Source organism: Eschrichtius robustus, chromosome 1 (genome assembly GCF_028021215.1).
Source record: "Eschrichtius robustus isolate mEscRob2 chromosome 1, mEscRob2.pri, whole genome shotgun sequence".
NCBI lineage: Eukaryota > Metazoa > Chordata > Mammalia > Artiodactyla > Eschrichtiidae > Eschrichtius > Eschrichtius robustus.
The window spans coordinates 126,717,773-126,732,107 of NC_090824.1; the positions used below are offsets into that span (position 1 = coordinate 126,717,773).

At 36.5% G+C, this 14,335-nt stretch overlaps 1 protein-coding gene across 6 annotated transcripts in view; it reads right to left on the reverse strand.

The window, feature by feature from the left end:
• Window positions 1-341: 341 nt before the first annotated feature.
• DPP8 (dipeptidyl peptidase 8) overlaps window positions 342-14,335 on the reverse strand; it is a 59,689-nt gene continuing 45,695 nt past the window's right edge. For 5 of the 6 annotated variants that reach the window (XM_068553816.1, XM_068553824.1, XM_068553806.1 and 2 more), the window contains 6 exons: window positions 14,005-14,150; window positions 8,388-8,534; window positions 7,022-7,174; window positions 5,609-5,751; window positions 4,559-4,670; window positions 342-2,342 (listed from right to left, as the gene is read on the reverse strand). In XM_068553816.1, coding sequence (XP_068409917.1) covers window positions 2,220-2,342; window positions 4,559-4,670; window positions 5,609-5,751; window positions 7,022-7,174; window positions 8,388-8,534; window positions 14,005-14,150 — 824 coding nt within the window. In that variant the 3' untranslated portion in view covers window positions 342-2,219. Of the gene's footprint in view, window positions 2,343-4,558; window positions 4,671-5,608; window positions 5,752-7,021; window positions 7,175-7,841; window positions 7,976-8,387; window positions 8,535-14,004; window positions 14,151-14,335 lie in introns of those variants that run through there. The other variant, XM_068553843.1, reaches the window with a different exon arrangement.

Sequence of the window (14,335 nt, forward strand, 5' to 3'; positions counted from 1 at the left end):
AATGGCATTTAACTGACTGGGAATTGTAACAGAAGCATTCCTTGTGATGGGAGGAAAGCAGAAGGCAAGATGCAAAAGGAAAACACCTGTGAATTCAAGAGTCCATGAGGTTCTTTAAGGTTTGTTTTGGTAAAATATGAGATGCCATTTTGAAGAAACAGCCTTATTGGGTAAGAGGTTTCAAATGAGTAGCTGTATAAAAGCCACTGTATACCATTTCTACTTTGCATATTATATAAGGTTATATCGTCAGACGCCACTAGTCCCCAGACAAAAACCATCTTCAGTAATCAGATACATACTTAAGTCATGGGGGAAAATACTTTCTTGGGGAAGAAAAGTTACCCAAATCAATTTAATTTAACATTGAAAAAAATATAAACAAATATTGGCATGGGAAAATATCATAACAAGAAAATCAATACATATACAGACACAGGGAAAAGTGTGGTACCTATTATACAGTATAAATACAAAAACAGCAAAACCCAATCCCCCTCCACAGACAGCACCGCCAGGTCACCCTGCCATCTCTGGACCTCCCCCACCTCCCATGCGGCCCTCAGTGACGAAGTCCACATCTCACGGACAGTCACCATCCTTACTAATGGAGGCTGTGCTCTCTAGGGCAGGAATCTACTCTCTCTGTAGTGGTGAGAAAGAAAAGAGTAATTTTTTTTTTTGGAGTGTTGTTTAGAAGTACTTTAAAAACACTGAGGCTTGTCAAACTCATAGGTGCCTTCTCTGCCACCGGCTCCAATGTGACCCATCTAGCACCCTAAGATTCTAAGATGGCAGATCCCAATCGGCACTACGAGCTCCCTTAATAGTCAGATGCTAGGGCTAAACCAGAAAAATGTCATGGTCATTCAAGAAATCACTTATAAGCTTTGAACATTGCAAAAGAGAGCCATGCCTTGCTGTGGATCAGTTTATGGTAAAGAGGTTGTCTGGAAACTCTTTAAGCTCACAATATCTAAATAATACTCAAATAATTTAAAAAGGTTAAAGAAAGTTTCAATTTGTAAGGTTTCCAAAATTAAGAAGAAAATAAAAAAAATTAGAATTAGAATTGTAAAAGAACTCTAAGGAACTTTTCCTCCCCTGAATAATGTTAGTCTGTACCTGTGTTGGCAAGAGTGTGATTTCTTAATCTGGTTTCCTTAACTAATATTCTAGGAGTTTAAATTTCAATTCCTAAACTTTTTCATGAGTATTTTTGGTCAAATTATACTTCTGCTTAGATCTTAAGCAGACCCTTGCCTTCTCCTCTCCCTGCCGTTCTCCACACTCTGGTCTCCCCCACCCCACCAAAATTCCCCTCCATTGCCCTAAAACTCTGGAACATTTCAATGAAGAAATACCCAATGGAAACTGGCACCACTAAATTTTCTGAAAAATACAAGTGAATGTGTACTTTTTTCTTTTCCTAAAGGGAAAGAAATTGCCTGCAAATATTTAAGCTCTAATCATTTGATTAAAATTTTCCTGCCTGTAATTATCAATATTATAAGACTAATTAAATCCATGCTACATATACAGTTACTTGCCTTTATGTGAAAGGAAAAACCCACTTGGTCATATCATCAAAGAGAACTATTTATACTAGATACAGTTTAAATTGGTTAAAAACTGGTCAGAGTCTGAATGAAACAAAATTAAGTGTCTTTAGGAGGCTACTAAGTTATCCTTGAAAAATCATTAATGACCAGTTAAGCCATAGGTTTAATAGTAATTAGTTCATAACATGCTGGATACACCCCAAGCAATGTAGTATAAGCTATTCAATTACTTTTAAGTGCTATCAAATCTGTAACTAGTCAGAGATTCTGGAATTGAACCAAACCAATCACTAATATCATATTTTAACAAACTCAGAAGTATACTGTAAAAATACACTAATTAAGTCCATGAGGTTTCATAATGCTATTAAAAATGAAAATAAGGTAGTATGGATACATGGTGCTAATGTCTTATTTCTTTCAGTAATTCTCATGGTATTGCTGGGTCCCTTAGAAATATGCATCATTTAATTTTGTGTATGGTTAAGGTATTAGATTACTATCTACAAGCTGTAAACACCTGCATGGCACCAAATATACTTTCAGAAGTAGATGTTATGTGGCAGGTACCAAAATGTGATGACCAATTCTCTACTGATTAAACCTCCTCATCTGGTTAAACAGCCAGTGTATACCAGAGTTCTACACAGGTCAAAGTTATATCACTTTCAGAGCAGCAATACGTGATCCAAGGTTTTCTTGAAGGTAGTGCAAAAGATGCAGTTCATAATGTTCTCCAGATTCAGGAACTCTTATGCTGTGTCTCTCCTGAGGATAGATCTTAAAAACAACAACAACAAAATCAAAATACACAAAATAAGAATTTAGGAACACATCTCCTTCCAAAGCTTTCCAGAGATTTTCAACAGAATTAATAACATGGAGCAGAGCTTCTCCAAGATATTATACACATACATCCTATCTAAAGGGCCTTCTCTTTTTATAATTCCCTATGTACCACTAAGCTTACAGAAGGATCAATGGTTCTCCAAGTGTGGTTTGCAGACTTCAGGAGTCCTCATAAACTCTTTACAGGGATACACAAGGTCAAAACTACTTTCAGATCAAAACTAAGACATTATTTGCCTTTATTCACTGTGTTGGCATTTGCACTGATAATGAAAGGCAATGGTGGGTGAATCAAGGCAGTGACATACACTTGTAGTAAACAAGAAAAAATGCCAGTTTCACTTAAGTAGTAGTAAAAATTAGAATTTTATTAAGTTGCAACCCTTGAGCAGAGGTCTTTTTATATTCTGTGGTGATAAGATGGGAAGAAGGCATAAAGCACTTCTGCTACACGATGTCTCAAGGAAAAGGACTGAGTACAACTGAGTTTTGTTTTGTTTTGTTTTTCTTTTGGCCCCGCCGAACAGCATGCGGGATCTTAATTCCCTGACCAGGTATCGAACCCGCGCCCCCTGCAGTGGAAGCACGGAGTCTTAACCACTAGATAGCCAGGGAAGTCCCTACAACTGAGTTTTTAAATGGAACTCCATTTTTCACTTGAAAGAATGACAACTATGGTGATTCAGACTTGGCTATCTGGCAAACATTTTCTCAAAAATGATGTGAGCCAGTCACTTCAAGGACAGCATTGACAGTATTTGTTGCCAATGATAAATTTTGAGCTTTTACATGAAAATTAGAATTTTGGAAAACTTGCATCTACCACTCCTAGCTCATGAGCTTCCCAATACTTGGAGAATTTTCTGTTGAGATCAGTGGTAATATCAATGTATATGATTTAAAAAATATTGTATGATGAAATGGGTCAACACTTAGAAGTGAACCAATATTTTCCAGATGACCAATGCATGGGTAAAAGATCCATTTGAAGTACAAGATCCAACAGATTGTAGTGTAGCAGAGTATGAAAAGTTTACAGATATGGTTTCAGATTCCACACTAAGACTAACCTTTAAGAAACTACCATCTGTTCAGTTTCAGTGTAGCAACAAAGAAGAATATCCACGATTATCTGAAAAAGCTAAAATATTACTCCCATTTCTTAATTACATATTTTGAGGCCAAAATTTCTTCATTTACTTTAGCCAAAACAACATTTCACAACAGATTGTATGTGGAAGTAGATACGAGAATCTAGATGTATTTCTTATTAAGCCAGAGATTAAAGGGATTTAGAAAAATGTAAAACAGTGCTAACTTTCTCAGTAAATTGTTTTGTTTTGAAAAATTTTCTCCCTCATTAAAAATGTGATCTGTGTTAACATGTAATAGTTTATCATTGTTAATTTTAAATAAATAAATGAATATTTTAAAATTTTCTTAGTCTTAATCTTATATGAGAAATACTGATAGACATAACTCACATAAACAAAAGCTTTTTGGTATATAAAAGGGTCCTGAGACCAAAATGCTTGAAAACTGCTGCTATAGACAAATATCTCATAGTTTACCTACATAAATGTCAACGGAACACAAAAAAGGGAAAAGTAATATTTTTCATTTCTTATGAGAACAATCCGTGTAAGGAGTAGAAACGAGGAAGAAAGGAGGAAAAATTTCTCTTAAAAGCTTTTTTTTGAGTAATGGAGCAATGGAGGTAAGTAACTTGTTGGTTTCTGCTTCAATGTCAATATAAAATAGAAGAAAATTAAAAGACCTTGTAATCAGGTCCTAAAAATCCTTTATAACAATGAAATCAAGTAGCATTTCTTTACCCTTCCAAGAGGAAGAAGAAAAGCAAAGGAGGATAGTGAATGGACTCCTGTCATCTTGTCCATGATTACAAACTGAAAGCAGATACAGATACACAAGTCATGTAATCTGATAGGACAATTTTCATCCTGACTTCCACAGGATCTTAATTTTTATCTAACTAGAGGCACTACTAACTATGCCTATTATTTTAGTTCTCTTAAGCAGAGCATGGCCACAGCTGAAAATTCAACCTTACTCCATACTTTATTATATTTCAAAGTAACCAATCACTAATCATGGCTATTTTAATCAGAAAATGTAAAAGAACTCACCTGTAAATCATATGGCTTTCCAGCCCTCACTAAAAAACTCAGTAATATACTGGTGTGTGCAAAATGGACATTCTCATCCAAGAACCCATGTAAGAGTAGTAAACGATTTGGTCTGGAAAAATGGAAATATCAGAGGATTAGGCAAAATAAGAGTATTTGGGAAAACCACTTAACTCCTTAAAAGTAATCACAACTAACTACGTTAACTTCCTTATACTGTAATATTAGAATAAGGATTCAACATTTTGGGACTTCCCTGGTGGCGCATGGGTTAGGAATCCGCCTGCCAATGCAGGGGACATGGGTTTGAGCCCTGGTACGGGAAGATCCCACATGCCGTGGAGCAACTAAGCCCATGCGCCACAACTACTGAGCCTGCGCTCTAGAGCCCGCAAGCCGCAACTACTGAGCCCACGTGCCACAACTACTGAAGCCCACATGCCTAGAGCCCGTGCTCCGCAACAAGAGAAGCCACCGCAATGAGAAGCCCACGCACCACAATGAAGAGTAGCCCCTGCACCATGCAACTAGAGAAAGCCCGCGCCCATCAACGAAGACCCAAGGCAGCCAAAATAAATAAATAAATAAATTTATTTTTAAAAAAAGGATTCAGCATTTCAATATTAAATTAGTAATATATTAACCAGATGCTACATGTAAAAAAAATTTTAATTAAATCATGTGTTCTATTTCCTATTAAGATATTAGCACACATCAATAATTATAGCATGTCCCTAGAAAAAGAAAAATCATATATGCTACTTGCAAAATATATGTAAGCAGAAATGGAATTTTTTCCACCTTGAAACAGTTGTGTACTTAATTAAGCTTCTTTTATCACTTAAGCAACTGCTTCAAATATAACTTGTACAAAAACCCAAATTATATGAACTGGCCTATAATTCAGCTTTGACAAACAGCTATGTCTTCTAGTACTCTATAAAATATTAGTTTTGGTTTTGTCATGTTTACAGTTTTCCTTATTATTAAAGACAATTTTTAAAGATACAATTTTAAATTTATAATTTTAATTTTAAAGCTTAAACTTACTCAGAGGGGAATTTTTCTGCTTGCATGGCCACAGATCCTAGGTAATAGCCCTGTTCATTCTGGTCAGGGTGACCCATATAACGTTCCGTGTAGCCTGTATCATAGAAGATCCACAGAGTGACTGGGGCCCCAGCAATAGCAACCTGCATAAGATAACAGTGACAGTCAAGTGTGGTCCAGAAAAGAATGGCTAGCACTGAGAGTCTGTAACTGCAAATTTACAGGCTAAAATTATCCTTAGGCTTTAGCCCCAGGACTGGAGCATACATGGTCTCAGGCAACTCAGAAAATCAAAGGGGAGTGCGAAGGTCAAGAATTTGATACTTTGTGAGTCAGTTAGCTTCATGTTCCACAGATGTGCCACACACGAAATCCTTAACCTGGGCTAAATGAAATATAAACATGGGCCTCTGTTAAAAGGGGAGGCTGAACTAGAACATATGAATGCCTCAGTGTAAATTCATTCCTGCTCCTGGGGAAAAAAATATGGGACAAGTGTCAAATTTATATAGGAAAAAGCAGTCTTTTTTTTTTTTTTTTTTAGCTTCTGTTGGCAGTACAGAATTTAAAACAATGAATGAAATATATTTAAGCACTAAATACTTGCCTCATTTTAAGTCTCCCACACACAGTTTTATATTTAAATATTGATTTAAATACTGTAATTACTTTCTTGACAGCTGCAAGCCTGGGAAAATTATGGCAGTATTCAGAGTTCATTTTGTGGTTATTATAAATAAAGATTATCTGAATATACATGTAAGAACAAAACCCTATAGTTTTTATTCTTAAAAATAAAAAAATTTCACTGTAAAATAAAATCATGTTATTGAAATATCAAAAAAGAAAAATGCCAATTATAATTCCCATTCCCTTAACAACTGTTAGCATCATTTTATATTTTCTTCTAACATATTTTTCTAAGAAGTTGTTTATAGAATTGTAATCATTGTTTATATATTTCATAGTTTATTCATTCAGTACAGATTTACTTAGGACCGACTATGTGCCAAGCATTGTGCTTGGCTGCTGAGGATACAGCGTAGGGCAGACAGATCCCTGCCCTCAGAGGTTGTAGTCCAACAATTACACAAATAAGAACAACCCAATATGAATGTGTGTTTTACTGATCATGACTATCTCCCACAATCTTTGGCATATGTCTATAAATAGCCAGTAACTGATCAAGTTGACAACTATTTTATATAGATAAATGTAGATAAAGATACGTAAACATATATCTCACGAGTTGACAAGATATATTATTTCACACGGCTATTAAACACACAAACCCTAACATTTCACAGTACTGTCAACTTTGTAAACCTTCAGAAAATTGGCATTTCCTCATATCTCAATTTATAGAAAATTCCACCCTTATTGCAAAAAGAAGTACCATAGGAAATCACATACCCTGAATATATCTGACCTCTGCATTAATGCCATCAGGGAGAGGTATCCTCCATAGGACCAGCCATGGATGCCCACACGATCTAAGTCAATGAAATCATATTGAGAGGCTAGATATTGGAGTCCTTCCACCTGATCGTCAATTTCTATCTGACCCTGTAAAAAAGGGAGAGCATTTCACTGATTCTGATAAATAAAAATCTTATTATAAGAGTGCTTTTAAAGCTGATAGATGTTCTTACTAAAAATACCTGTAGTTTTTTAGATAAGAACTCATTATCAATGGAAATTCTGTTGCTTGAAAAAAAAATTTTTAACTCTAGAGATAGGAGCCTATAGCTTCTGTTGCTAGCCTGTCCTAGAGTTTAGTTACCCCTTAGTCATAAAGTTCTTTCCTACTGTGACCCAAAATGTCCCTTGCCGTATGGGTATTTCCCATTTCCATTTGTTCTGTTGTCTGCTAAGAGGTCAGCATCTTCCTTGTAACAAGCCTTCCTATACCCAAATATAAAAAATTAGCCCCCTTAAATGGTTGACTAATTTTCTCTCTCCTTTTTAAAACTTAATGCAATAAAGCAGAAGGAATCACTCTTGACGCCTTATCCTCCTATTTCCCCATCACCTACCTCTAGGAACTGAACATACAATTTCTTTAAAGTCCTGTATAGTCCTAATTCCTATCGCCACCACCCTGTCTGTATTACTAGGCCTGCCAGTGCACACAATCTCACTTCACTGAGCCAAAAACAAAAATAAAAACAAAAACTTACATGAGAATACAACATAAGGTCAAAGAACTGGCTGTGGGAGAAAATCCCCATGTCTTACTCAGCATGTCCAATACACTGGCAAACACAGTAACTGCCTTACTGTGCAAAAGGAACATCGGATTCTCATCATTTCCCAAAGCAGCAGAAAGGACATGGGGCATCTCTAAAAGGTAGCATTTAAAGCTTCCTGTAGAGAGAAAGAGGCTTGTCACAAGGAAGGCACTAACCAGTTGGTTTCTCTCTTCACAGAGGACAGAACAAATCTCAATTACTCCTCTTAACAGTGTACAGGATGCTGAAAACTAAATGGACTGGCTTCTGGCTAAACTGGACATAAAAAATAGAAAGAGAGGGGTTTCTATATAAAAGTGGTTCTATCTCAGCTCCCCAAATTTACATATAGGTAGACATGAATAGCCTAGTGAATATCAAGTTGTACCTTCCTTCCCACCCCCAAACCGTAACACATGCTCACATGCACACACGTGCACACACACTCACAGTGCCTTCCCCCAACTCTTTCTCTGGGATTTCACACCAAACAATGCACCAAAAATTGTAAATGTCTTTAAAAGAAAAATGTTTGTATGCTCACACACCATTTTATATTTAAAGGCGCCTTCAAATTTAAGCCCTCGGTGACAGGATCCCCTGTTGTCTATCACTACAACCACGTAACCCAGAGAGGCTAGGGTATTCAATCGGAAATACTTGATTCCTTTAAACCGATTATTCACCAACTGCACCTGAGGAAGAAATACAACTTCAGTGAAATTTATTATATGGTAGCATACAAAAGCATAAGAGAGGCAGGATGCTGCAAAAAATAGAAAGCTTAAATTTTTAACATTATTTTGCCTATAAAATGAAATTATTTTCTTGTGGCAAGAATACAACATGAAATGGACCCTCTTAAAATTTTAAGTGTACAACACAGTATTGTTAATCATAGGACAATGTTGGACAGCAGGTCTCTAGAATTTATTCATCTTGCATAATTAAGAATTTTTTATGCCCATTGATTAGCAATTCCCCTCCTCCCCCTCTCCCTGATTTATTTTTATTTTTTAAATTAATTTATTTTATTTATTTTTGGCTGTGTTGGGTCTTCGTTGCTGTGTGTGGGCTTTCTCTAGTTGCGGCGTGCGGGCTTCTCACTGCAGCGTCTTCTCGTTGCAGAGCACGGGCTCTAGGTGTGTGGGCTTCACTAGTTGTGGCACGTGGGCTCAGTAGTTGTGGCTCGTGGGCTCTAAAGTGCAGGCTCAGTAGTTGTGGCGCATGGGCTTAGTTGCTCCACAGCATGTGGGATCTTCCTGGACCAAGACTTGAACCCGTGTCCCCTGCATTGGCAGGCGGATTCTTAACCACTGCACCACCAGGGAAGCCCCCTTATTTACTTTTAAATTAAATCTTTTCATGTTTATGTTACTTCTTTTCTTTCTTAACTTCACACTCAAAAGTTCTGAGGAATTACTGAGTAACTACAGACTTTAAAATTATAACCTAGATATTAACTACATACAAGATAAGTGATTTAACCTACCCCATAGAAAAAATTACTAAAATGATTACTTCTACCCTGAGGAAGAACTGTACCATTCAAATGACAGAATAAGATCATTTTTTCTCCCTAGCTGTCTTTTCTGGGATTGTCTCTGACCAGCAGACGGAAAACTGAAGTATTTTAATGAATTACTATGACCAGTCAGCTTCTTTTTTCCTGTTACACAAATTAGTGCAAAAGGTAAGATAATTCTTAAATATCTTTATTGCCCTAGAAACTATACTTCAAAATGACTGAGAAATTAAATGTAGTTTGGTGCTTCACCAGAAATATACTCTCTGGTGAAAAGAAGACTTTAATTAATGGGCAGAAAGTTACAGAAGTTCAAGGTTTGGTGGATACTAAGGTAGATAATAAACAAACAAAAAAACAGTTCTGGCAAAATTGAGAAAGTGTTCTCTGGCTGAAACCAATAGGAAAACCAAGCCAGCCAGGAGTTAAAATAAACATCGATGCTATCTTTACTCAATAAATATCTACTGAGCATTGAATGGGCTAGACTGGCGGTGGCGGTGTAAAGAACCTTCTCCTTTTGAACTTTCGGATGTTTAGCGCCACTGCAACAACTGCCAAACTGGTCTTTCTGTTTCTATACTTGTCCTCCGTATAGTCTGTTCTCACAGCCACAGGATGATGTTTAAAAATGTAAATCAGGTATGACTTTATAGCTTAGCTCCTCATAATGGCAGGGGGTTTAGATCAGAGTAAGATCTAAACTCCTTACCACTGCCTTTGAGACCCTACATTATCTAGCCCTTGGCTATTTCTGTGACCTCATCTCATACCATTTCCCCCCTTGAGCACAGTACTCTAACCTTACTATCAACTATACCAAGTTGGTTCTAACCCCAGGACATTGACATTTACTGTTCCCTCTGTCTACAATGCTCTGCCCTCAGATCTTTAACATGGCTCATTCCTTCTCATCCTCTGCAACCTCAGAGAGCTTCCCTGACCTTCCAGTCAGAACCCTCATTTTAGTCACTTTGCCATCCTCTTTCCCAACAATTATTCATAACACTTCCATTATATGAAATTATATAATTTATATGTCTGCTTGTTTATTATTTTCCTCATTAATCTCCATGAGGGTGGGACATTAGTCTGACTTGTTCACTGTGGTATCCTCACTGCCTAGAATAGTGCCTGGTACATAATAGGAACTCAATAACTATTTGCTGAATGAATGAAAAACAGACATAGGAGAATGATGTTTTCCCTTTCTACCTTGGGAGGAGGGGTTTGGTGGGCAAAGGTGCTTGTTTTTAAAGGGAGGGAGCTGAAAAAAGAAGTATTAGGCAAGGAACACATATATGAACATATAAGAAAACTAATTCACTTCTTTGCCTGCTGTCAATCACAGAAGGTGGCCTCAATTGCCTGATAGGAACATTCTCCCCCAGAGCCAGTGTTTCTGCCTTTGCAGCCTCCAGGCCTGCTTCTTCTTAGAAGGAGGTACTTAAACATAATGCCCTTCAGCACTAAGAATTCAGAAGTTTTCTTCAGTATCAATTCTTCAAAACCTGTGTTCTGCTATTTTAACTTGCTCTCTTGTGCATTTATGTTTGCAGAACAGTGTCTGGCACATAGGAAGTATCATAAATATTTGTTAAATAAACATTTTTAAACACACTACTGTTATCAATGAAAAGTTTAAAGAACTAAGCCTTGATGACTTTAATGGGAAATATTTGTTGCTTTCCTTGGTTTTACTTTTGTCCGACTACAGACATTGCTGCATTTAGTGATGAAGTAATTCACCTCATGTTATGAATTGTGGCACTGTTGCTATTCAAAAGATTCCCACTTTGACCTGAATATACACCAAGAAAAAAAAAGGTTTGGACCACTTATGTGATTTAATCAAATTTTGCAAGGTTATTGTGTGCTATTAGAAAGATCTGATCTTACATTAAGGAGCCTCTTCATAACTAATCCACATGGTCATCAAACATAAGGATGAATGATCCCCCAGTGGGTTGAAGTGCCAAATGCATTCTATCACGCAAAGTCTTATGGGGAAATCTCCCTGCAAACTGAATAGCAGATTCTCCTGTGGTCTCGCCAAATATGAATGCTTCCAAAGAACACTTTGAGAAAGAAACTGTTCTATAAGTGCAAAAAAATACAGTTGGATTCATAAGGTACTCCAAACAATTAAAGAATTTTGTTTTTACTGCATGGCGAGGACTTTATTATGGTAAAACATGAATTTTAACCATTTTAAGTGTATATAATTCAGTGGTATTAAGTACACACTGTTGTGCAACCATCATCACTATCCATTTCCAGAACTTTTTCATCATCCCAAACAGAAACTTCAAACCTATTAAACAATAATTCCCTAACCCTTCCCCAGTCCCTGACAACCTCTATTCTACTTTCTGTCTCTATGAATTTACTTCTTCTAGGTACCTTATACAAGTGGAAAAATATAATATTTATCCTTCTGTGCCTGGCTTATTTTACTTAGCATAGTGACCTCAATGTTCATCCATGTTGTAGTATGAGTCAGAATTTCCTTTTTTTTTTAAAGGCTGCATAATATTCCTCTACATACCACATTTTGTTTACCCATTCATCTATCAACGGACACTGGGGTTGCTTCCACCTTTTGGCTATAGTGAATAATGTTGCAATCAACACTGGTGTACAAGTATCTGTTTGAGTTTTTGCTTTGAATTCTTTTGGGTATACATCCTGAAATGGAATTGCTGGATCAGATTATAATTCTATGTTTAACTTTTTGAAGTACTGCCATATTGTTTTCCATAGCAGCTGCATCATTTTACATTCCCATCAGCAATGTATTAGAGTTCCAATTTTTCTACACCCTCACCAACATTTATTATTTTCCTTTTTTTTTTTTGATAATAGCTATCCTAAGGGGTGTGAGGTGGTATCTCATTGTGGTTTTGATTTGCATTTCCCTAATGATTAGTGATACTACCTTTTCACATGGCTTAGACTTTTAAAACTTAATTACTAATATAAGGAGTCCTTTAGTATTAAAAATCTAAATAACCAGCTAGCTAGTTTTTATAGTGTGTTTTCCACATATCTCATATATCATTTCTTCATTGGGAAGGAGAAACACCCTTCTTACTTAGTCATAATATCAAAATAATATAACAAAACATGTAAAGCTTCTGAGAGTGTCCTGTAATTTCTCCCCTGAATTTCTTTGTATTACACCTTTTTTTAAGTTTACAAAGATTTGGCTCAAAGTTTTTAAGAGAAGTCTAATTTAATTCTTTCATAATTTATGTGTAGATGACAATTATACAAATGTGAATCACGTTTTGTTTGTAAAACACACTAAACAATGGCAAAGTGATTTAACTTGATATATGATGGTTATTGCTGAGATGTTATGGCTTATGTAGTTACTTTTATTTTTTGGATAACTTTACATCTAGATACATTTCCAGATCTGAATAACTGGGTATAATTATAAAGGATATTTACTGAGTCCAAGAGAGTTGTATTAGAAAAACATTGTAATTATATTCTAATTTCTACAGGGTCTCAGTGTAAGATATATAACCAAGATTAAACATTTAAAAAAATTACCAATTTACCAATTCACCTATCCAAAATACTTTACTCTGACAGTCAGTAAAATTTGCTTAATATTCACATGCTAATATTTAAGGTGGAAACAAGAAGATCAAGGTGCAAACTTCTTACAGTGCTGAATAGCAGTATAGCAGTTGCCTTAACTAGCTGATTAAAGTATTATAGCTTGGGTTTCCCTGGTGGTGCAGTGGTTGAGAGTCTGCCTGCCAATGCAGGGGACACGGGTTCGAGCCCTGCTCTGGGAAGATCCCACATGCCGCGGAGCAACTAGGCCAGTGAGCCACAACTACTGAGCCTGTGTGTCTGGAGCCTGTGCTCCACAAGAAGAGAGGCCGCGACAGTGAAAGGCCCGCGCACCGCAATGAAGAGTGGCTCCCGCTTGCCGCAACTAGAGAAAGCCCTCGCACAGAAACGAAGACCCAACACAGCCAAAGATAAATTAATAAAAAGCCAAAAACCCTTCTAAAAAAATTAAAAAAAAATAAAGTATTATAGCTTGTTTGAGAGATGTGGCCTTAGAATGAAGAGACGGAATTCATTAGGCTACCAAGGCTTTCAAAAATATCTGTTAAGACTCTTTATTTACCAAGACATTTAATTATTTAATATCATTTCCAAAACAAGTTCTCTACCCACAAAACAACATATTTACCTACTGACATATTACATTCCCCATGACAGTTACAGTCCTCACTGTAAATTAAGAAATTGACATTGAGGGAATTCCCTTGGCGGTCCAGTGGTTAAGACTCTGTGCTTTCACTAGCGAGGGCCTGGGTTTGATCCCTAGTCGGGGAACTAAGATCCCACAAACCGCGTGGTGAGGCCAAAAAAAAAAAAAAAAAAAGAAGAAATTGACACTGATTTTCGAGTTAGCTATCTAACAAAACCCAGCTTCCTGAACTCCTAAATTGGATAATTAGAGCATAAGCCAGAGTCAATAATAGCAGAGGCTCAGCAATGCTCAAATCTTAAACAATTGACCAGACATTTAAAAAACAAATCACCTAAAAAAAAGAAAAAGAAAATGAAAAAATACACACACACACACATATGTATATAAATATGCCCACCTGAGGACCACCATATATAAACAGCACAGTCGGGTATTTCTTTCCAGGTTGTAGATCATGAGGTTTGTATAGCATCCCATACAATGTAAATCCAGTAGTGCTTTCAAAAGAAAAAATTTCTGGAGGGGTATAGTCAGGAAGAGGACCTGAGAGGAGGTAACACAGTCTGTAAAAGGAGTTCTTATGGGAGCTCAGCAATCTGAGAGCAAGGAAAAGATACCATAAACCCACCACTCTATACACAAATAACTAACCATCCCCCCCTTCAGATGATAAGCAAGAAATCAAGCACGAAGTTATCTTTAAAAAAGTAAATCTAGTGAACATATCA